Below are 22470 nucleotides of genomic sequence, written 5' to 3' on the forward strand. Positions count from 1 at the left end.
GCACTCTTCAAGAAGTGAGTGAGACAAAAGAAAGGAAGTTAGAGACCAGTTAGTCTAACCTCAGTGGTTGGGCAGTTGTGGGAGTCAATTATTAAGGATTTTGGTTTCGGGGTACTTGGAGGCATATGATAGTGTGTAGTCAGCATGGTTTCCTGAAGGGAAAATCTTACCTGACAAATCTGTTGGAATTGTTTGAAGAAATAACAAGCACGATAGACAAAGGAGAATCGTTGGAGGTTGCATACTTAGATTTTCAGAAGGCCTTTGACAAGGCGCCACACAGGCTGCTTAACACTTTTAAGAGCCCATAACATTACAAGAAAGGTACTAGGCTAATTGGCAGGAGGCAAAGATTTGGAATCAAAGGAGCCTTTTCGGGTTGGCTGTCAGTGACTAGGGGTATTTCACGGGGGTCTGTGTTGGGACCGCTTATTTTTGTTATATGTCAATGATTTGGATGATGGAATTGATGGCTTTGTGGCCAAGTTTGCGGATGATACGAAGATAGTAGGAGGGGCAGGTAGTTTTGAGGAAGTAGAGAGGCTACAGAAGGACTTAAATTAGAAGAATGGGCAAAGTAGCAGATAGAATGCAGTGTTGGGAAGTGTAGGATCATGCACTCTGGTAGAAGAAATGAAAATATAAACTATTTTATAAATGGTGAGAGAATTCAAAATTCTGAGGTGCAGAGGGACTTGGGAGTCCTTTTGTAGGATTCCCTAAAGGTTAATTTGCAGGTTGACTTGGTGGTGAGGAAGGCAAATGTAATGTTTGATTAATACAATGCATTCATTTCGAGAGGACCAAATTATAAAAGCAAGGACCAAAATATATAAGCAAGGGTGTAATATTGAGGCTTTATAAAGCACTGGTGAGGCCTCACTTGGAGTATTGTGAGCAGGTTTGAGCCCCTTATCTTAGAAAAGATGTGCTGAAATTGGTGAGGGTTCAAAGGAAGCTCATGAAAATGATTCAGAGAGTGAAAGGCTTATTAAATGAGGAGCGTTTAATAGCTATGGACCTGTACTCACTGGAATTCAGAAGAATGAGTGGTGACCCCATTGAAACCTATCAGATGTTGAAAGGCCTTGATAGGAGTGGATGTGGTGAGGTTGTATCCTGTGGTGGGAGAGTCTAAGGCCAGAGGGAACAGCCTCAGAATTGAGGGGCATCCTTATAGAGTGGAGGACCTGTGGAATTCGTCGTCGCAGGTGGTTGTGGAGGCCAACTCATTGGGTATATTTAAAGTGGCGGTTGAAAGGTCAATCACAAGCAAGAGAAAATATGCAGATACTGGAAATCCAAGCAACACTCACGGGTTCTTGATTAGGCAGGGTGTCAAAGGTTACAGGGAGAAGGCAGGAGAATGGATGCCACAGTTGCATAATGGTTAGTGCAATCTATTTTATCTCGGGTATTCAGGAGTTCAGAGTTAATTCTGTCAGGAGTTTGCATGTTCCCCCTATCAACTGTGTGGGTTTCTTTCGGGTACTCCAGTTTCCTCCTACAGTCCAAAGACATACTGATTAATAGGTTAATTGGTCATTGCAAAGTGTCCTGTGATTGGGCTAATGTTAAATAGGTGGGTTGCTGGATGGTGCAGCTCATTAGGCTGGAAGGGCCTATTCCACGCTGTATTTCTTTTTTTTTTATTTTATTTTTATTTGGATAAGGAATTCACAATTATCATGTACTTTTTTCACACATATAACCTTTTCCATTTTTTTATATGTATAAAACTACAATTATTTATACATTCTTAAGTACACATTGAGATGATATAAAAGGAAAATAAACATTTAAATAGATAATTATGTACTGTGGTAAATCTAACCTATTAGGCTAAGTAATGAAATTAGTTGTTAAGAAAAATGGTAATAATAGTTTCCATACAACCCTTCTGGACTATTTCCACTGGTCCAAAATGTTGCATACAAGCCTATATACCAACCATTGTAGGTGTTTATATCCCAATTTGTTCGTGCTTGTTCCTGCCCGCAGACATAATTATCCAATCCCTATGTACTTATTTACTTAATTTTTTCATTTTTTTTATCCCTTTCCCAAATCTTTCCCTTTACTTGTGTTAATTCTCTATTTTCCAAAACAAAAACAAACATTTAGACTAGGGGTGCTTACGTTAGCAATATTACTGTGTTGATGAGAAGAACAATATAAATCATTAGGAGAGTCATCTAAAGTCTGCTCTCATTGGGGTTATATATTCAATCCATTTATTCCAGATTTGATAAAATGTTTCTTTTTGAGTTCTCAGGGAGTAAGTCAACTTTTCCATTTTAAATATTTCCAAGATAATTTCGTATCAATCTTCTAATGTAGGTGGTATTGGATTTAGCCATTTTCTAGTGATTGATTTCTTACTTGCCGCTAAGAGGGCCTGCAGCAACTTTATATCTTCCTTCTGTTCAAGGAACAATACATGCCCCAAATAGAGCGTCTCAAAGTTCAGAGGTATCTGGGACCTAAGTACCTTAACTAATGTTCTATGAATACCTTCCCAAAATAGACTTAATTTAGGGCAATCCCAGAAAATATGAAAATTATTTGCCTCCTTGGAGCCGCACCTTCTCCAACACATCACATTTGTATCTTTATATTTTTCCTGATATGGGGTCTTGAAGTATCTTATAATGTTTTTCCAACAATGTTCTCTCCAAGTCAAAGAATTAGTCGAGGACCATTGAAAGCTGCAGATTTTCCCCCAAGCCTCCTCTGAAAGTACCAACCCCGCTTCTTTCTCCCACTTCTCTTTAATATACAGTGTATTTACATTTTTAGCATGGGAGAGTGCATTATATAGGCGAGAAACTGATTTACTAGGTATTGAACTGCAAGCCGAATTCAGAATCTTGAAAAATTCTAATTCTACTGTTGATAGGTCTGTATATCTACAACTCTGGTTAACATAGTTTCGTATTTGAAGGTACCTAAAAAAGTCATTATGTTTCCACGCTGTATTTCTAAACAGAAAATGTGTTTGAGAGGGATAATAAATTAGCTAAGATGAAATTAGCTAAGATAAATTAGCTAAGATGGCAGCACAGACTCAATGGACCAAATGGCCTAATTCTGTTCCAATGGCTTATGGATTTTTTTATAAGGCTCTTGTATAGGACAAATGTCAAGAAAGATTTAAGGGAATGCATTTTAGAGCTTAGGGCTTGTGCAGATGATTGCACAACCATCAAGTATGGAGTAGGTAAGATAAGATGAATATGTGATATTTATCTAGGAGTGGTTGGAAAACAGACATCGAGATAGAGGAGCAGACTGTGAGAGTATGTGCAACATGACTCAGCGCGTTCTTCTCTTCCTGACGTGCAAACAGTACAATCCAAAGTGGACAAATAGGTCTGCTTACCAATACGAGTTTCTTCCAATAATTTGGAGAAACTTGTGTACCAAAAATTGTAAATATGACTTGTTAATAAATGGTATTAGTTGATTCACAGTTCCTCAAAGCTTACTTTATTCTGGTAACCATTATGTTATCTAATAAATAGTGACATAAATTTTGTTTTAACTGTTTACTACTGCAGACTTGCCCAGCTGACAGCTGCTGTGTTTCTCAGTCAGGACGTACCTGTGTATTTATTTTCTACGTATGTGCCAACACCATTTGTGGTAAGAATGGTTTGTGATTACAGCAAATATATCTACATTTGATATTTCCAGGTCTGGATTTGTTATAAAAAGCAATTATTAGAAATCTAAGAGATCAGAATTAAAAACTTGGAGTTTGTGGGAGTCAAAGCTGTTGGGCATCATTGGTGGGACCTAAATTCAAGTGTTCATGTCAATGGGAAGGTCGTCTGCAACCTCTGGTACACTTTGGGAGTGTACCCATTATCATGAAGCATAATTTGTTACTGATTAACATTTGACCAGCGGTCTCGCTCAGGGTACTTGACCTTGAATGTGGAAAATTACACATGGACATTGTTCTGCAGCCAAAGCATTTATTGGAGTAATGTAACACGGAGAATGCTGGAGGAACTCAGCAGGTCAGGCAGCATCTACACATTGACTCTTTGTGTTTATTAGATTGTAGCTTGGAATGTGCTACCCAGCGGTGGTAGTCGAGGCAAATAGAATAGGTGTTCAGGAGACTCTTGCATAGGCATGTGAATATGCAGGAAATGCAAGAATATGAATCAGAATCAGGTTTATTATCACCGGCATGCGTCACGAAATTTGTTATAGTAACAGTATAGGCAAAAGGGATTAGTTTGGTGGGGCATTTGATCACTAATTTTATTGGTTTGGCACAACATCATGGGCTGAAGGGCCTGTACTGTACTGTTGTACATTCTAGGGTAACCTTACGAGCTAAATGTATCCAGCTAGAACTCAGTTGGTCAAGTAGTTGTGCGGGTGGGTGGGGTTCATCGGAGAGGAATTATCAACATTTCAATTGTGAGTGTCCTTTTTATCTGTTTATTTCCAACGTCTGTTCCTAATTTTGATTTTTCAAAATGCCTTTAGTAAATCAGCAAACCACTTGTTGTTCCCTAGAGTGTAGGAGAATGAGGATAGCGGAGTGGTTAGCACATATCCCATTGCTGTGTGCAAGGAGTTTTACATTCTCCCTGTGAACATGTGGATTTCCTCCAGGTGCTCTGATTTCCTCCCACAGTCCAGACATGATGATTAGTAGGTTAATTAGTCTTTGTAAATTGGCTAGGATTAAATCGGGGGTTGCTGGGAGGCGTGACTCGAAGGGCCTGTTCCGCATTGTATCTCAAAGAAAATAAAATTTGATAGAGGTATACAAAATTGAGAAATATAGACGGGGTAAACACAAATAATTTTTTTTTCCACTGAGGTTGGGTGAGACTAGAACCAGAGGTCATGGGTTAAGGGTGAAAGGTGAAATCTTCAAGGGGAACATGAGGGGGAACCTCGTCACTCAGAGGGTGGTGAGAGTGTGGAAAGAGTTGCCAGCAGAAGTGGCAGGTGCAGGGTCGATTTCAACATCTAAGATAAACTTGGGTAGGTACACAGATTGTAGGGCTATGGTCCAGATGCAGGCAGATGGGGCTGTGCAGATTAATAGTTCAGCATAGACTAGGTGGGCTGAAGGGCCTGTTTCTGTGCTGTAGTGCTCTATGACTCTAACTGCATTGTTTCTTTCTCCCTTTCAGCCCTATGCTGTGAGGCAGCTTCATGTTACAGCTGGGGTGATGATTACTGCATCGCATAACCCCAAACAAGACAATGGATACAAGGTACAGTGTGTTACAGGGCTGATTGGTCTGTGAGTGTCTTGTTATAAGCACCATACTTTACCTTTGAAACACCTTCTGTCAGAATGTATAAAAAGGCAAGTTCAAGTTTGCTTATTATCATCTGACTATACATGTCTACAACAAAACGAACCAACATACTTACGGACCACGACGTACCGACAAAACATATATCTCACAAAGGTCATAAATTAACAAACTAATTGAAAATGCATCTAGTATGCAACACTGGTAAATAAGGACGTACTGTCCTTGTGATGAGACCTCGAGCAAGATATTCATCAGTCTCACGGTCTGAGGAAAGAAGTTGTTACCCCATCTGGCAGTTAGAGTCCTGATGTTCCTGTGCCTCAAAGTGGAATAGTCAGATCTTGCTTCAGTGAAATGTGTGGTTGTGATAAAAAAGAAGGGATGATGGTTTTAGTCTGGTTGTCCAATTCTTTACAGGCATGCGTGAAAGCCAATCATAAACGTATGATAAAACGTTAACTGTTTATTCCCCTCCATAGATGCTGCCTAAGGTGCTGAGTTCCTCCAGCATTTTGTGTGTGTTGCTCAGAAACTCAAGATTGTGCTGATGCTGGATATATTGTGCAAAGTCAGGTTTGTTCCTCAAACCTGACTTTGACCTCATCATGGCAGCAGAGGAGGCTGTATCATATCAGATTGATTGTGAGAATGTGACCAGTGCACATGTGATCAATCGATTGCATGGTGAATCGATTGGGCCTCCTACATCTGGGAGGCACTCTTTTGGGTGCAGACTTTGGAGTGCATATATTTTCGTTTTGACTGGCTCTGTTCATGGCTCCTACACTGCACGTTGTCCAGTGTATACCATTACTAACATGACTCAGTAAAAATATTGAGCGTACTACTCCATTGCAATTCTTATTCTGAGCATACATAACAAAGGCTATGAACGGGTATGTCAGAATGGGAATGTGATGGAAAGTCGAATTGAAAAGTGGTATCCACTGGGAAATTCTTCTATTTAAATTAGACAAACTTTTAACAGACTTGAGCTGTTTTCTCTACTTCTTCCCATATCCTCTCCCACTGATCAGACAAATGTTTTAACAGTGTTGATGAACAGAAGGATCTTGGGGTCCAAGTTCATAGCTCCATGAAAGTGGCTACGCAGGTTGATAGGATGGTTAAGAAGGCATATGGCATGCTTGTCTCTATTAGTCAAGGCACTGAGTTCTGGTCACCCCATTATAGGAAGGATGATGCAGAAGTGGTTTACCAGATGCTGACTGGATTAGCGGGCATGTGCTTTAACAAGAGGTTGGACAAACTTGGGTTGTTTTCCCCAAGTGGCAGAGGCTCAGGGGAGATCTGATAGAGGGTTTTAAGATTGAGAGGCATAGATAGAGTAGACAGACAGTAAATTTTTCCAGGGGTTGAAATGCCCTATGGTATTAGACATGTATTTAAGGTGAGGGGGGTAACTTCAAAAGAGATGAGAGGGACAAGTTTCTTTTTAAACAGTGTGTTGGGTGCCTGGAATGCGCTACCTGGAGTATTGGTGGAGGCAGCTACATCAGAGACTTTTTAGATGAATGTGATGGAAACGGGGGGATATGGACATTGTGCAGGCAGAGGAGATTAGTTGGCCATTGATTAATTTGTTAAGTTCAGCACAACATTGTGAGCCAAATGGCCTGTTTCTGTTCTGTGTTCTTTGTTTAAACTATATAGCCAAAAGAGAACAAGAAATTTCAAATTGCAGTAAGTTTAACGATGTCAGTATTTTCAGTTTTGTCAAAGATTTTGATGCATTCTACGTCACTAAACAGGATTTCTGGGCTTTAGACTGCACTTTCAATCTCAGTTTTCACTAAGTAATTTCTATTTGGTGCACGTTCAGAATTTCCCTATTTATGAAGTTTAGGATATATATAGTTGTGGTATAATTGCACCTTTTAAGTCTTTAGGAATACTTGCCATGAGAATGAAAACATGGGCTGTATGCCTTTAGAATTCAATCAGTAGATTTATTTGAACCTGTTAATCTTTTTATGACCTGAAAGAGAACTTCAAGCTGATTTGTTCCACATTCTGTCAAAACTGATCTCTTTGAGCTCCAGAGTAAAGAAAATGAGGCTAATACCATGGCTGCCCTGCTTGGGTGTTTACAAATAACAGTTACTTGGAGTTGTTTGATCCTAATCCACTCGTGTATGTCCAGTCTTCCCTAATTTCCTTCCTGAAAAACTGCAGGAAATCCTGTAGAGAAAGGGCTGTATTTACTTTGAATTCCAGTGAAAGAAACACATGAGATGAGAATTGGGACTGTTATTCTGAAACCTGGAATTGGAGAATCAAATTTATGATCAGGTTGGCTATAAAATGTTGTAATGATTAAAATGTAATATTTAATGTTTTTTATTTTATCTTTCTCAAAGTTAATTACTATAATTTAGAAACTGCCAAAATTTTTAGTATGTAACAGTATGTAAGCTGTTGGTGGACCTCGAACGGCAGCTGAAGTTCCCCAACCATATCGTAGCCACCACCCTGCGACCAGACATTGTCCTAGTGTCTGAGTCTACTAAGCAAGTGGTGCTGCTGGAGCTGACAGTCCCATGGGGAGATAGCTTGGAAGAGGCCTTTGAAAGGAAGCTCTCCAAGTACGCAGGACTGGTCAGCAACTATCAGCAGGCTGGATGGAGAGCGAGGTGTCTCCCAGTGGAGGTTGGTTGTAGGGGATTCACAACCCGTTCCTTAGTTGCCTTCAGCATTTTGGGCATCGAGGGAGAGAGGAAGAGGAGAGCCATCCGCAGTACCACCGATGCAGCAGAGAGTGCCTCAAGATGGCTGTGGCTCAGAAGAGGGGAGCCATGGAGTCATAAGTAGCTAGCCATCTGGACACAAGCCGGGGTCTGATCAGCCCTGGCTGGGTCACCTGGAGGAGGTTGTAGGATGTTGAAAGACCCGAAACACCCGATGATTCCAGGAACATCATTGAAGATGTGTCCAGAAGCATCAGTAGATGTATGTACACAGCAGAACCCAACTTTCTGAATTCAGTCCTTGATATGATCTGTCTGCTTCATGTGTGGTCTTCCCCTTTTCCTGAAGGAGGAAGAAAAATTGCCTTTCACAAGGGAGAAGGTGTCACTGAAAGCAAGCATGCAGGTACAGCAGGCAGTGAAGAAAGCTAATGGCATGTTGGCCTTCATAACAAGGGGAGTTGAGTATAGGAGCAAAGAGGTCCTTCTGCAGTTGTACAGGGCCCTGGTGAGACCACACCTGGAATATTGTGTACAGTTTTGGTCTCCAAATTTGAGGAAGGACATTCTAGCTATTGAGGGAGTGCAGCGTAGGTTCACGAGGTCAATTCCCGGGATGGCGGGGCTGTCATATGTTGAAAGATTGGAGCGACTGGGCTTGTATACTCTGGAATTTAGAAGGATGACAGGGGATCTGATTGAAACATATAAGATTATTAAGGAATTGAACACGCTGGAGGCAGGAAACATGTTCTCGATGTTGGGGGAGTCCAGAACCAGAGGCCACAGTTTAAGAATAAGGAGTAGACAATTTAGAACGGAGTTGAGGAAAAACTTTTTCACACAGAGGGTTGTGGTTCAGTGGAATGCTCTGCCTCAGAAGGCAGTGGAGGCCAATTCTCTGGATTCTTTCAAGAAAGAGTTAAATAGAGCTCTTAAAGATAGCGGAGTGAAGGGATATGGGGAGAAGGCAGGAAAAGGGTACTGAGTGTGGATGATCAGCCATGATCACAGTGAATGGTGGTGCTGGCTCGAAGGGCTGAATGGCCTACTCCTGCACCTATTGTCTATTATCTTGTCTTCTCCTGTCCACAAACTGTTGGGAAACAAATTGGTGTCTTAGTGGTTAGTGTAATGCTGCAACAGCGCCAGCCCGAACTCAGTTCCACATCTGCCCATTAGAAGTTTGTACCTTCTTCCCCGTCAGTACGTAGGTTTCATCAGGGTGCTCCAGTTTCTTCCCACATTCCAAAAACATATGCATTAGCAGGTTAATTGGTCATATGGGTGTATTTGGGCAGCACAGGCTTGTTGGGCCAGAAGGGGCAATGAACTGCATCTCTAAAAAAATAAATTTTCTAACATTGATGTTAACCAGGCTTTCTGAATTGAAACAATACATTATGTTCCTGTTTCACAGGTTTATTGGGAAAATGGAGCTCAGATTGGTTCCCCTCATGATAAGAAAATTTTACAGTGTATTGAAGAAAGCTTGGAACCTTGGCAGGAGTCATGGAATGAGAACTTGTCAAACATCAGCCCGTTGCGGCAGGACCCTCTGAATGAAATCTGTGCACTTTACATGGAGGATCTGAAAAAATTGTGTTTTCACAGGTTAGAGCTTGTAATTGCTTGTCCCTTTTAATGGAGGACGTAATTTGGACAAAAACTGTTCTAATACTGAATAGCAACACACATCAAAGTTGCTGGTGAACGCAGCAGGCCAGGCAGCATCTCTAGGAAGAGGTACTATAGTCCTGACGAAGGGTCTCGGCCCAAAACGTCGACTGTACCTCTTCCCAGAGGAGAAGGTACTGCTGCGTTCACCAGCAACTTTGTGTGTTGCTTGAATTTCCAGCATCTGCAGATTTCCTCGTGTTTGCGTAATACTGAATAGAGTCATTTATTTTATTTTGTTTGGTGATACAGCATGGAACAGGCCCTTCCAGCCCAATGAGCCATGCCACCCAGCAACCCACCTATTTATCCCTACCCTAATTACACAACAATTTACAATGACCAATCCATCTACTAACTGGTACATCTTTGTACTGTGGGAAAGCCGGATTTCCGGCACCACCAGATCCACCTGATCACGGGGAGAACGTAGAAACTCCTACAAACATTGCCAGAATTGAACTCTAGAAAACCCGAGCTGTAATAGCATTGCTCTAACCGCTACGCTACTGTAGTGCCTGTGAGTCATAAAACACTACAGCACAGGACCAAATCCTTTGGCCTGTCTAATCCATGCCTAGTCCCATCGACCCACACCCAGACCATAACCCCACCTACCCCTCCCAGCCATGTCCTTATCCAGACATCTCTTAAATGTTGTAATCAAACCTGCATCCATCACTTTCACGAGCAGCTTGTTCCACACATCAGATTAGATTAGATTATGAGGACACGCAGTCCTCTTTTATTGTCATTTAGTAATGCATGCATTAAGAAATGATACAATATTCCTCCGGTGTGATATCACGGAAACACAGGACAGACCAAGACTGAAAAACTAACAAAACCACATAATTATAACATATAGTTACAACAGTGCAACAATACCATAACTTGATGAAGAACAGGCCATGGCACAGTAAAGAAGTTCAAAGTCTCTCGGATGTCCCACATCTCACGCAGACGGGAGAAGGAAGAAAACTCTCCCTGCCATGCCCGACCACAGTCCGACTCTGAGTCGTCCGAAAACTTCGAGCCTCCGATCAGCCCTCCGACACCATGTATTGAGCACCATCTCTATCCGAATGCTTCGACCGCAGCCTTGGTCGCCAGCAGTAGGCAAAGCCAGGGATTTTGGGGCCTTCCCTCCGGAAGATTCTCCATCGCGCAGTAACAATGGCAGCGAACCAGCATTTCAGAAATTTCTCCAGGTGTTCCTCTGTGCTTTCACGTCTGTCTCCATCAGATCAGAATTGTCCACGGCCCCTATTTAACAGATACGATATCATTTCACCGGCGAGCTGTGCGTGCCGCGTCGCACTGCCATTGTCTCCTCCCTCCACTCTTACATACACCACTCTCTAAGAGAAGAATCTACCCCTTGGGTTCCCTGTAAATATTTCACCTTTCACCCTTTACCCTTAATCTATGACCTGTAGTTCTAGTCACATTCAACCTCCAGGGAATAAAGTCATAACCAATGTTCCCTCTAATTGGTAATGACCAGTGTGCGCAAAAAATCTTGTGATGTGCAATTTTTTGCTAGTGACAAGAACACGTGCGCACTGAATAATTTTTTATAAATAACCTAGTTCTAAAACCTGTGGACAGATCATCACCTTATCAACACAGTCTGCATCAGAAACTGGAAAAGGAAATGTGATTGAATACAATCATGTAATATACTTAACATGCCAAAGAGGTAGAGGGTGACATCCTTTTGTGCGCAGTTTAAGTTAGTAGCAAAAGATGTGTGTGTGCGCATACCTTAGAGTGAACATTGGTCCTAACCTATTCATCCTTGCCCCATAATTCAGTCACGGAAACATCCTTGTAAATTTTGTTAATTCTGGGTAGCATTCGCTGAATAACGAAACTTATTTAAAGTCAAACAATGGAAATCTTGTGAGCCCGTCCTATTTCTCCTTTTAATTTAATTTCTTCCGCCCCTGGTAGCAGCAGGAGTGGTTACGATTTCATTTGCTCAACAGCTGTTCTGTACCAGCTCAGAGGCTGATGTAAATTAAGCCTTTGATGTTTTGTTTGGTAGGTAAGCGCTCCCACCGTTGTATTGTGTTCCATTAAATGAAGGAAATATAAAGCTTTTTCGCGGAGTTAATTGTATTGAGATTGAGTGGAAAAAATTGTCTTGCATATTGTCCATACAGATCAATTCATTACACTGTACACTGAGGTAGCACAAGGTAAAAGAATTACAGAATAAATGGTAACAGTTACAGGGAAAGTACATTGGAGGTAGACAATAAGGTGCCGTGTCATAAGGAGTTAGATGGTGAGGTCAAGAGTCCATCTTATTGTATTTCAGGTTCATTTGGCGGGGTGGGGGGGGAGGGAATGTCTGGGGTAAGTGAGATCTTTGATATTGCTGGCTGCTTTACAAGACAGTGAGAAGTGTAGACAGTTGATGGCGGCTGGTTTCCATGACGTGCTGAGCTGTGTCCACAACTCACTGCAGAGACTCTTGCAGTCCTGGATAGAGCAGTTGTTGTAGTGAGCTGTGATGCACCTGGCTAGGATGCATTCCATGGTACATTAATTAAAAAGTGGTGAGGGTCAAGGGGAATGTGCTGAATTGCTTTAGCCCCCTGAGGAAGTAGAGAAGCTGGTGAGTTTTCTTTGCTATGTTAAAGAACAGGCTATAGATCATTAGCCAGAGTTGTACCTTTGCTTCCACACCCCTGCACATTGGGTTACAGGAGACTTAATGGGAACTGGTGGTGCTGCTTTGATTCCACTATTATACCTTGCTGGCAGAACATCACCGTCTTCAGTCTGCTCTTCTGGAGAACTCTTGCAATATGTGTGTACAGGAGTGAGATATGCCAACTAGTGGAGTGGTGTTGCAGCAACAACCTGGCACTCAACATCAGTAAGATGAAAGAGCTGATTATGGACTTCAGGAAAGGTAAGATGAAGGAACACATACCAATCCTCATAGAGGGATCAGAAGTGGAGAGAGTGAGCAGTTTCAAGTTCCTGGGTGTCAAGATCTCTGAGGATCTAACCTGGTCCCAACATATCGATGCAGTTATAAAAAAGGCAAGATAGCAACTATACTTCATTAGGAGTTTTGAAGAGATTTGTCATGTCAAGAAATACACTCAAAAACTCCTATAGCTATACTGTGGAGAGCATTCTGACAGACTGCATCACTGTCTGATATTGGGGACGGGGGCTACTGCACAAGACTGAAAGAAGCTGCAGAGGGTTGTAAATTTAGACTGCTCCATCTTGGGTACCAGCCTACAAAGTACCCAGGACATCTTCAAGGAGCTGTGTCTCAGAAAGGGAGCGTCCATTATTAAGGACCTCCAGGGCATGCCCTTTTCTCACTGTAACCATCAGGTAGGAGGTACAGAAGCCTGAAGGCACACACTCAGTGATTCAGGAACAGCTTCTTCCCCTCTGCTATCTGATTCCTAAATGGACATTCAACCTGTGAACACTACCTCACTTTGTAAAATATTATTTCTGCTTTTGCATGATTTTTAATCTATTCAATATATGTGTACTGTAATTGATTTACTTATATTATTTTTTCTTCTTTATTATGCATTGCATTGAACTGCTGCTGTTAAGTTAACAAATTTCATGACACATGCCGGTGATAATAAATCTGATTAATACTAGTTACATCTGGAACTTGACCTTCCATACGATTCCACCAGTTCTTTCAAGTTTATTGTCATCTGACTGTACAATAAAATGAAGCAACATTCCTCGGGACCACAGTACATGTATCATACACAGCACATAAAACAATATTACCATAAGTGAGTTAATAAAATATCATTAAAAATGGCTAAAGAGTAAACAGCTTGCTGTCCCAGTGATGAGATCTTGGTGGTAGGGTATTCATTGGTCTCACAGCCTAAGGGAAGAAGCTGAAACATGAGGAATTCTGCAGATGCTGGAAATTCAAGCAACACACATTTAATTAGTTAAAGGGAAGAAGCTGTTCTTTCTCTTCCTCTTGCCTCCTAGTTCTACTTCATTGCTCATACTCACTATTTTCCTCATTCTTTTCAGCCGTTTTTCCTTTCTTACCACCTCCTCATATTCCATGTCCTGAGTTCCTTCCTGTTTTTACTCAATCAAACCTCCATGACGAATCGTTGCATATTTTGTCTTGTAAATGTACCCATTGGTCCATAATTTGGATTGAGATACTGTTAGACTCGTAAAGGAATGCCTTGTTTTTGTAGAACCAATAGAAAAGTACACACTCAGTAGCCACTTTATCAGGCAGAGGAGTAGAACCCGGCATGGTCTTCTGCTTCTGCAGCCCATCCACTTCAAGGTTCAACGTGTTGTACGTTCAGAGATGCTCTCCTTCAGTTTGAGTTACCATTAACGTCCTGTAAGTTGGATCCAGTCTGGCCATTCTCATCTGACCCTTCTCATTAACGGGGCATTTTTGCCCACAGAACTGCTGCTCACTGGATGTTTTTGTTTCTCACATCATTTTCTGTAAACTCTAGAGACTGTTGTGCTTGAAAATCTCAGGAGATCAGCAGTTTCAGATCGCCCCATCTGGCATCAACAATTATTCCACAAAGTTGCTTAGATCACATTTCTTCCCTATTCTGAGGTTTGGTCTGAACAACAGTTGAACTCTTGACCATATCTGTATGCTTTTTTGCATTGAGTTGCTGCCACATGATTGACTGATAAGATATTTACATTAATGAGCAGGTGTATCTAATAAAGTGGCCACTAAATGTGTTATTCATTGCAAACAGCTGTCTTACTCCATCAAAATTATCATGGTCCAAAGATGGTGGGAATTGATAGTGGATGAGAATTATTTCCAATAACGAGGAGCCCACAACAAGGGGGAGCAGGCGCATGCTGTTAAATTAGTTCTGGGCCTTTCAGAGTGTTGCCAGGAAATACCAATACACACCAGTCAGAGAGCAGGAACTGTCTTCCTTAAAAGCTGTTGAAGCTCAGTGCACACTGAAAATTTCAAAACTGTGAGTAGGATTTTAAACTTTGATAAAACTTCCTGTTTCTGAAACAAATCTGATGATAGTGTTCAGCTGCAGATAGCAATACTGTATAATTAAGCAGGTTTGAGGAGCTGAACGATGATCTACTGTTCCAATAGTCAAATGACAATTCACCTCTAATTTGTTTAGTGGATTAAGTAAATGATTCAGTTTTTCTTCATTTTCTTAAGCCCATTACCCCCACTGGTGCATAGGTCGCTGACAGCAGCTCGTCAGAATCCTCTATGCTGGGCCTGTCTTTCAAGGTCACTTCAGGTGAAGCCTCTCTTGTAGATCCTTCCTGTACCAGGGATGAGGTCTTTAATGCTTCTGTTGGCATTTCTTCTCATTGTTACCATCAGGAAGGAGGTACAGAAGCCTGAAAACCCACAGTCAGAGATGTGGGAACAGTTTCTTCCCCCTCTGCTATATGGTATGTGTGTGTGTGTGTGTGTGTGTGTGTGTGTGTGTGTATGTATATGTGTGTATATCATCATCATCATCATCAGGTGCCGTGCCCAGTTTGAGCTTTGACTGCCATGACCCACACAGTCTTGTTTCGGGTCAAGTGGATCAATTCATTGGTATTCATTTCCAGTTCTCTGGCTGCTGTCTCCATCATCATTTGTCTTTCTCTTCCTCTTGTTTTCTTCCCTTCAATCTTTCTCATAATTACCGTGCATTCTAACTCCTCTTTCCCAATCACATGTCCAATGAAGTTACATTGCCTTTTCATGATCTCGTACATTATTTCTCTTTTTGTGTTTGCTCTGTTCATGATGTCCTCGTTAGATATCTGTTTTGTCCATGACATTCTTTCTATCCTCCTCAAAAACCATATCTCTGCTGCTTCAATTTGTTTCCTTATGTTACTGGATATTTATATATACTGTATAATTTTTGAACCATTTTAATCTTATATAATTACTGTAATTTATTTATTTTTCCATATATTATGTATTGTATTGTACGGCTGCTGCTAAGTTAACAAGTTTCACGACATATGCCGGTGATAATAAACCTGATTCTAATTCTGATTTCAGTAGTTCTGGACTTCTATGGGATGGTGTTGCTAGGCCCATACCCAACCTTCCTTTTGCAGCTGAGCATTGGACTGTCCAATGTGGAGTTTTCAATTGTTCAGTGAGATTGAAATTTGTATCTTTAGGTGCAGTAAGCTGTGTTACAGCTATAGCTCATCGTTCTGGACTTTGTAAAATCTGTTAGTATCTTTGTGCACTGCTCTATGAGAATGAACAATCAATTATTTTGAAATGATTGTCAGAAGTGCCTCTGGCAAATACTGATTACCAGTGCAAGCAACGAAGGTAAATTTGTTATCAAAGTTGTATGTGGGTGGAGGGGAGGGAGGCAAGCAACAAAATGAGCCCCTTGCTGTTCTGCTGGTCATTGTGGTTATTCTACACTGGTGCTGGAAATGTGGCAGCACTTGCAGAGATCCCTAGGTTCAAAGCAGGTTTATTATCAAAGTACATGTCTGTCACCATAAACCACCCTGAGATTCATTGTCTTGCGGGTATTCACAGTAAATTCAGAGAAACGCAGTAAAATCAATGAAAGTATGCACATAATTAGGCCATTCAGCACATCGAGCATGCTCCACAATTGCCCCCCCAACCCCATTCTCCTTCCTTCTCCCCATAACCTTTGACGCCCTGATTAATCAAGAACTTATTGACCTCTTTCTTAAATATACCCAATGATCTGGCCTGCACACCCACCTGTGGCAATGAATTTCACAGATTTACTACCTTCTGGCTAAAGAAAATTTTCCTCATCTGTTCAAAATGCACGTCCCTCGATTCTGAAGCTGTCTCCTTTAGTCCTAGATTCCCCCACTATAGGAAACATCCTCTCCACATCCTCTCTATCTAGGCCTTTCAATATCAATGGGTTTTAATGAGATTCCCCCTCATTCTTCTGAACTCCAGCGAGCATAGGCCCGTGCTGTCAAACTCTCCTCATACGTTAACCCTTTCATTCCTGTGATTATTCGCATGAACCTTCTCTGGGTTATCTCCAATGGCAGCATATCTTTTCTTGGATACAGAGCCCAGAACTGTTCACAATATTCCATGTGCAATCTGACTTGTGCCTTGTAAAGCTTCAGTGTTACATCCTTGCTTTTGTATTCTAGTCCTCTCAAAATGAATGCTAACATTGCAGTTGCCTTCCTTACCACTAACTTAACCTGGAAGTTAAATTTTAGGGAATCCTTAGAACATAGAATAGTACAGCACAGTACAGGCCCTTCGGCCCACAATGTTGTGCCGACCCTCAAACCCTACCTCCCATATAAGCCCCCACCTTAGATTCCTCCATATACCTGTCTAGTAGTCTCTTAAACTTCACTAGTGTATCTGCCTCCACCACTGACTCAGGCAGTGCATTCCATGCACCAACCACTATTTTGAATCCTACATGATAACTCCCAAGTCCCTTCGCATCTCAGAGTTTAGAATTTTCTCCCCATTTAGAAAGCATTCCACGCCTTTATTTCTAGCAAATTACGTTCCATACACTTCCCTATGCTATATTTTATCTGCCACTACTTGTTTTGCCCATTTCCCCAATCTAAGTCCTTCTGCAGGCACACTGCTTCCACAACACTACCTGCCTCTCCACCTATCTGTATTGTCTCTAAACTTGGCCACAAAGCCATCAATTCTGTCATCTAAATCACTGATATATAATGTGAAAAGAAGCTATCCCAACACCAACCCCTGTGGCACAAAACTAGTCACTGGCAGCCAACCAGAAAAGGTCCCATTTATTCCCATTCTTTGCCTCCTGCCAGTTAACCAACCAATCTTCTATCCACGTTGTTGGTGCAGCGCCACCAGTACACAAGCTAGGCGGTAGAATATGGAGAGCAAGCTGTTGCCCATGCAGCAAGCTCTCCCTCTCCACCCAGCTGATAAATACAAAAGTATGGCAGAAACAGATACAGTTTTGCACCTGTGGTATCGCAGGAGCTGCCAGTCAACGTTGAACTTAATGTGGGACTTCCTTAAAGACTCAAGCTTTGAATATTTCCTCAGGGGTTTACTCCCAAAACTTTTTTCATGAGTGGGTGTTGCCACAAGGCACTGGAAGTTTGAGATCAGAGTTTTTCTTCTCTGAAATGAGCTGTCAACTACGGCTAACCAGCCCCATCTGCTTCAACATGGAGTATAAGGGTTAATATTTTATTTCTCTTCCTACTTGCATGTTGTTCTGCATGCTAAGTTTGTGTTTCACGTGCAAAGACCGCCAAGCTCCATTGCGTCATCAGTGAATTTGGTAACAGTACTCTTCATCTCCATATCCAAGTCATAGTTGAATACCCAAACCAGTCCCACTTGTTACTGATTAGCAATCCAAAAACTGACCCCTTTATCCCATTCATAAACACTAGAGATTCTGCATTTGCTGAAAGTGCGTTGAGGAGTGATAACTTCCTAAACTTGGCAATGTGGGACCTGAGACTTCTGTATCTCTGTTCTGATGGTGTGTTGGTTGTTAATGCAGCTGATTAAATGCTGGAGGAACTTAGCAGATCAGCAGGATCTATGAAGGGGACTAACAGTCGACCTTTTCAGCCAAGGCATTTCATCAGGACTGGAAAAGAAGAGGGCAGAGACCATTTATCATGATTCCATTTGCTGTCAGGCACTCCACTATCTTGAACAATATTTTTCTCAATATTGTATAGTCTTGTGCAGTGGTCTTTAACACGGCACCTTTATGAAATAGAGTGGATTCCGGTTAATTGGGTGGAGGGAGGAGAAGATGGCGCGACGCAGCGCGCATGGCCGTTCCGAATGATATTGTATCTGTGAAGTAGGATGCCATGCACAATCCTGATTTGATGGAGACAGACATGAAGAGGCACTGAGGAACATCTGGAGTAACTTCTGAAATGCCTGCTTCGCTGCCGCTGTTACTGTGCGATCGAGAATCTCCGGAGGGGAAGGCCCCAAATCCTCGGCCTTGCTATTGCCTGTTGCTGGGGCCAGGGTTGAAATGCTTGGTAGAGATGGTGCTCGGTGCTTGGTGTCGGAGAGCTGGTTGGAGGCTTGGAGTTTTCGGACAGACTTGGAGTCGGACTGTGGTCAGATGCTTCCAGGATGCTGCATCAGCAAGTTTGCGGCGCTGGAGGTTCACCGTCTGCGTGAGATGATGAGACTTTCGAGAGACTTTGAGACTTTTACCGTGCCATGGTCTGTTCTTATCAAATTACAGTATTGCTTTACACTGTTGTAACTATATGTTATAATTATGTGGTTTTTGTCAGTTTTTCAGTCTTGGTTTGTCATGTGTTTCTGTGATATCATTCTGGAAAAACATTGTATCATTTCTTAATGCATGCATTACTAAATGACAATAAAAGAAGACTGCGTGTCCTCATAATCTAATCAGCTACTTGGGGCAACTGCTTATTAGTGACAACTCTTAAAGAGCAAAACAGATTGAGACTATAGCCAGGAATGGAACCAATTTATCTGAGACACTCTGACACTTGGGACAGGAGACTGTTGTTGAACAGTTTCCAACTACCATGAGTCAAGTATACTCGGTGTGGCCATTAGGCACGACACTGGGATTGGAGCAAACAGTTTCTAAATAGCATGTTTTGCACGTGCTTGTGTAATGTTATCCCTTGAAGGCTGACGAATGCCGATTCAAAAAGCAGCGATATTTGATCATTTGTTTTTTATTTTGTCTTTAAAAATTACAGATCCTTGTCAACATGCCACAAAAGGATTTGACACTAGCCAAAAAAAATGACCCTACACGGCAGTGTAACTATTGGGAACTAATATGGTTATAGTACTGTAGTAGTGTTGGTAGTGTTCTAATTTGTTCTGTACATTTAAATACAGAATTTGTTAGAGTCAAATGGTAGTTTGTCTTGTTTATACCTTTTTAATTATTTCCATGAAACCTTGGCTAATTGGGGAAGCTGCTTAACGTGCTGATTGAGATGTGCCCCAATTAATCAGAATCCACTGTACTGGAAATCCAAATGCATAATATCTCTTGAAATAAAGAAAAATACTGGAAAAGTTCAGGTCAGGCACCATCTGTGGAAAAGGGAACAGTTAAGTGTTTCATCAGAGCTTAACATCCACTGGTTCCCCTTTCTCCTCTGAAGTGTAGTAAACTTGTCAAACTTGACTTCCCTTTTATAGAACCATGTTGACTCTGCTCGGCTAGCATAAGATTTTCTAAATAACTTGCTATTGCCACCATAATAAAGGATTCTAGTATTTTCCCAGTGGCAGATGGTAAACCTACAAGTTCTTACTTTCTGCTTTTCTCTTTTCTTGAATACTGCTGTTATATACACACTGGCCACTGTATTAGATACCTCCTGGACATAATATAGGGGCCACTGAGCATATGTTTGTGCTCTTCTGCACACCACTGTTGTAACACATGGTTACTTGAGTTGCTGTCATCTTCCTGTCAGCTTGAGCCAGTCTGGCCATCCTCCTCTGACCTCTCTCATTATTAAGCCATTTTTGCTGACTGAACTATTACTCACTGAATGTTTTTGTTTGTTTTTCACATAATTTTCTGTAAGCTCCAGAGACTTGAGCATGGAAAATCAGAATAAGGTTTATTATCATTGGCCTGTGTCGTGAAATTTGTTAACTTAGCAGCAGCAGTTCAATGCAATACATAATATAGAAGAAGGAAAAATAATAGTAAATAAATCAATGACAGTATACATCTATTGAATAGATTAAAAATCGAGCAAAAAAAACCCCAAAGTAACATATTTAAAAAGTGAGGTAGTGTTCACGGGTTCAATGCCCATTTAGGAATCGGATGGCAGAGGGGAAGAAGCTGTTCCTGAATCACTGAGTGTGTGCTTCAGGCTTCTGGACCTCCTACCTGATGGAAACAGTGAGAAAAGAGCATGTCCTGGGTGCTGGAGGTCCTTAATAATGGATGCTGCCTTTCTGGGACACCGCTCCTTGAAGATGTCCTGGGTCCTTTGTAGGCCAGTACCCAAGATGGAGCTGACTAATTTACAACCCTCTGCAGGTTTTTTCGGTCCTGTGCAGTAGCCCCCCCCCCCCCCGCCGCCGCCATACCAGACAGTGATGCAGCCTGTCAGAATACTGTCCACAGTACATCTATAGAAGTTTTTGAGTGTATTTGTTGACATACCAAATCTCTTCAAACTCCTAGTGAAGTATAGTTGTTGTCTTGTCTTCTTTATAGTTGCATCGGTATGTTGGGACCAGGTTACATCCTCAGAGATTTGACACTCAGGAACCTAAATCTGCTCATTTTGTCCACTTTTGATCCCTCTGAGGATTGTTATGTGTTCCTTTGTCTTGCCCTCCCTGAAGTCCACAATCATCTCTTTTATCTTACTGACATTGAGTGCCAGGTTGTTGCTGTGACACCATTCCACTAGTTGGCATATCTCTCTCCTGTACGCCCTCCCGTCTCCATCTGAGATTCTACCAACAATGGTTGTATCATCAGCAAATTTATAGATGGCATTTGAGCTATGCCTAGCCCCACAGTCATGGGTATAGAGAGAGTAGAGCAGTGGGCTAAGCCCACACCCCTGAGGTTCACCAGTGTTGATAGTCAGCAAGGAGGAGATGTTATCACCAATCCGCACAGATTGTGATCTTCTGGTTAGGAAGCTGCAAATCCAATTGCAGAGGGAGGTACAGAGGCTCAGGTTCTGTCACTACTTAATCAGGATTGTGGGAATGATGGTGTTAAATGCTGAGCTGTAGTCGATGAACAGCATCCTGACATAGGTGTTTGTATTGTCCAGGTGGTCTAACTCTCGAGTTCAGCAGTTTATCGCCCGCCTATCACTTCTGCCTTGTGCCTGTCTTCCTTCGAAAACATAAAATAATCTGCAGATGCTGGGGTCAAACCAACACTCACAACACGCTGGAGGAACTCAGCAGGTCGGGCAGCATCCGTGGAAACGTCGACTGATTGTTTTCATGGATGCTGCCTGACTCGCTGAGTTCCTCCAGTGTGTTGTGAATGTTGGCTCTCTTCCTTCCATTTGTGCCATAGTCCCCTCTCCTTTCCTATCAGATTCCTTCCTCTCCAGCTATTTACCTTTTCCACCTATTAGCTTTCGGCTTCTCACTTCATCTCCCCGCTCTCCCCAACCACCTGACTTCACCTATCACCTCTAGCTTGTCCACTTCCCCTCCCCACCTTTTTATTCTGGTATCTTTCCCTTTGCTTTCCAGTCCTGATGAAGGTTCTAGGCCCAAAATGTTGACTGCTAATTCATTTCCATAGATGCTGCCTGATCTGCTGAGTTCCTCCAGCATTATGTGTGTTGCTCTTAGCTTTATGAATTGGATTTAATTTGCCTAATACCTTTTAGTGGATGTTTTAAATTTCTCCTACATATAGCTTCTCATTGATTATTCTTTTAGTGCTTTCTCCCTGAAGACCAATTCAAGATAATCATTTACAATTGTACAATGTTATTTTTAAATTCATTATCGATCCTGTTTTGTCTTCTGAGGGACAATATTTCCATAAGACACAGGAGCAGAATTAGGCCATTTGGCCCATCGAGTCTGCTCCACCAATTCATCATGACTGATCCATATTTCCTCTCAGTCCCAATCTTCTACCTTCCCCTGTATCTCTTCATGCCTGGACCAATCAAGAATCTATCAACCTCTGCCTTAAATATACATAAAGACTTGGTCTCCACAGCTACCTGTGGCAATGAATTCCACAGATTCACCGCTCTTTGGCTAAAGA

General features: G+C 41.8%; 1 protein-coding gene across 2 annotated transcripts in view; it reads left to right on the forward strand.

Moving 5' to 3' along the window:
- pgm2l1 (phosphoglucomutase 2-like 1) overlaps positions 1-22470 on the forward strand; it is a 161649-nt gene that overhangs the window by 46780 nt on the left and 92399 nt on the right. For both annotated transcript variants that reach the window (XM_063054756.1, XM_063054757.1), the window contains exons 4-6: positions 3561-3645; positions 5166-5249; positions 9426-9619. In XM_063054756.1, the coding sequence (XP_062910826.1) occupies positions 3561-3645; positions 5166-5249; positions 9426-9619 (363 nt within the window). The remainder of the gene's footprint in view (positions 1-3560; positions 3646-5165; positions 5250-9425; positions 9620-22470) is intronic.

Source organism: Mobula hypostoma, chromosome 7 (genome assembly GCF_963921235.1).
Source record: "Mobula hypostoma chromosome 7, sMobHyp1.1, whole genome shotgun sequence".
Classification (NCBI taxonomy): domain Eukaryota; kingdom Metazoa; phylum Chordata; class Chondrichthyes; order Myliobatiformes; family Myliobatidae; genus Mobula; species Mobula hypostoma.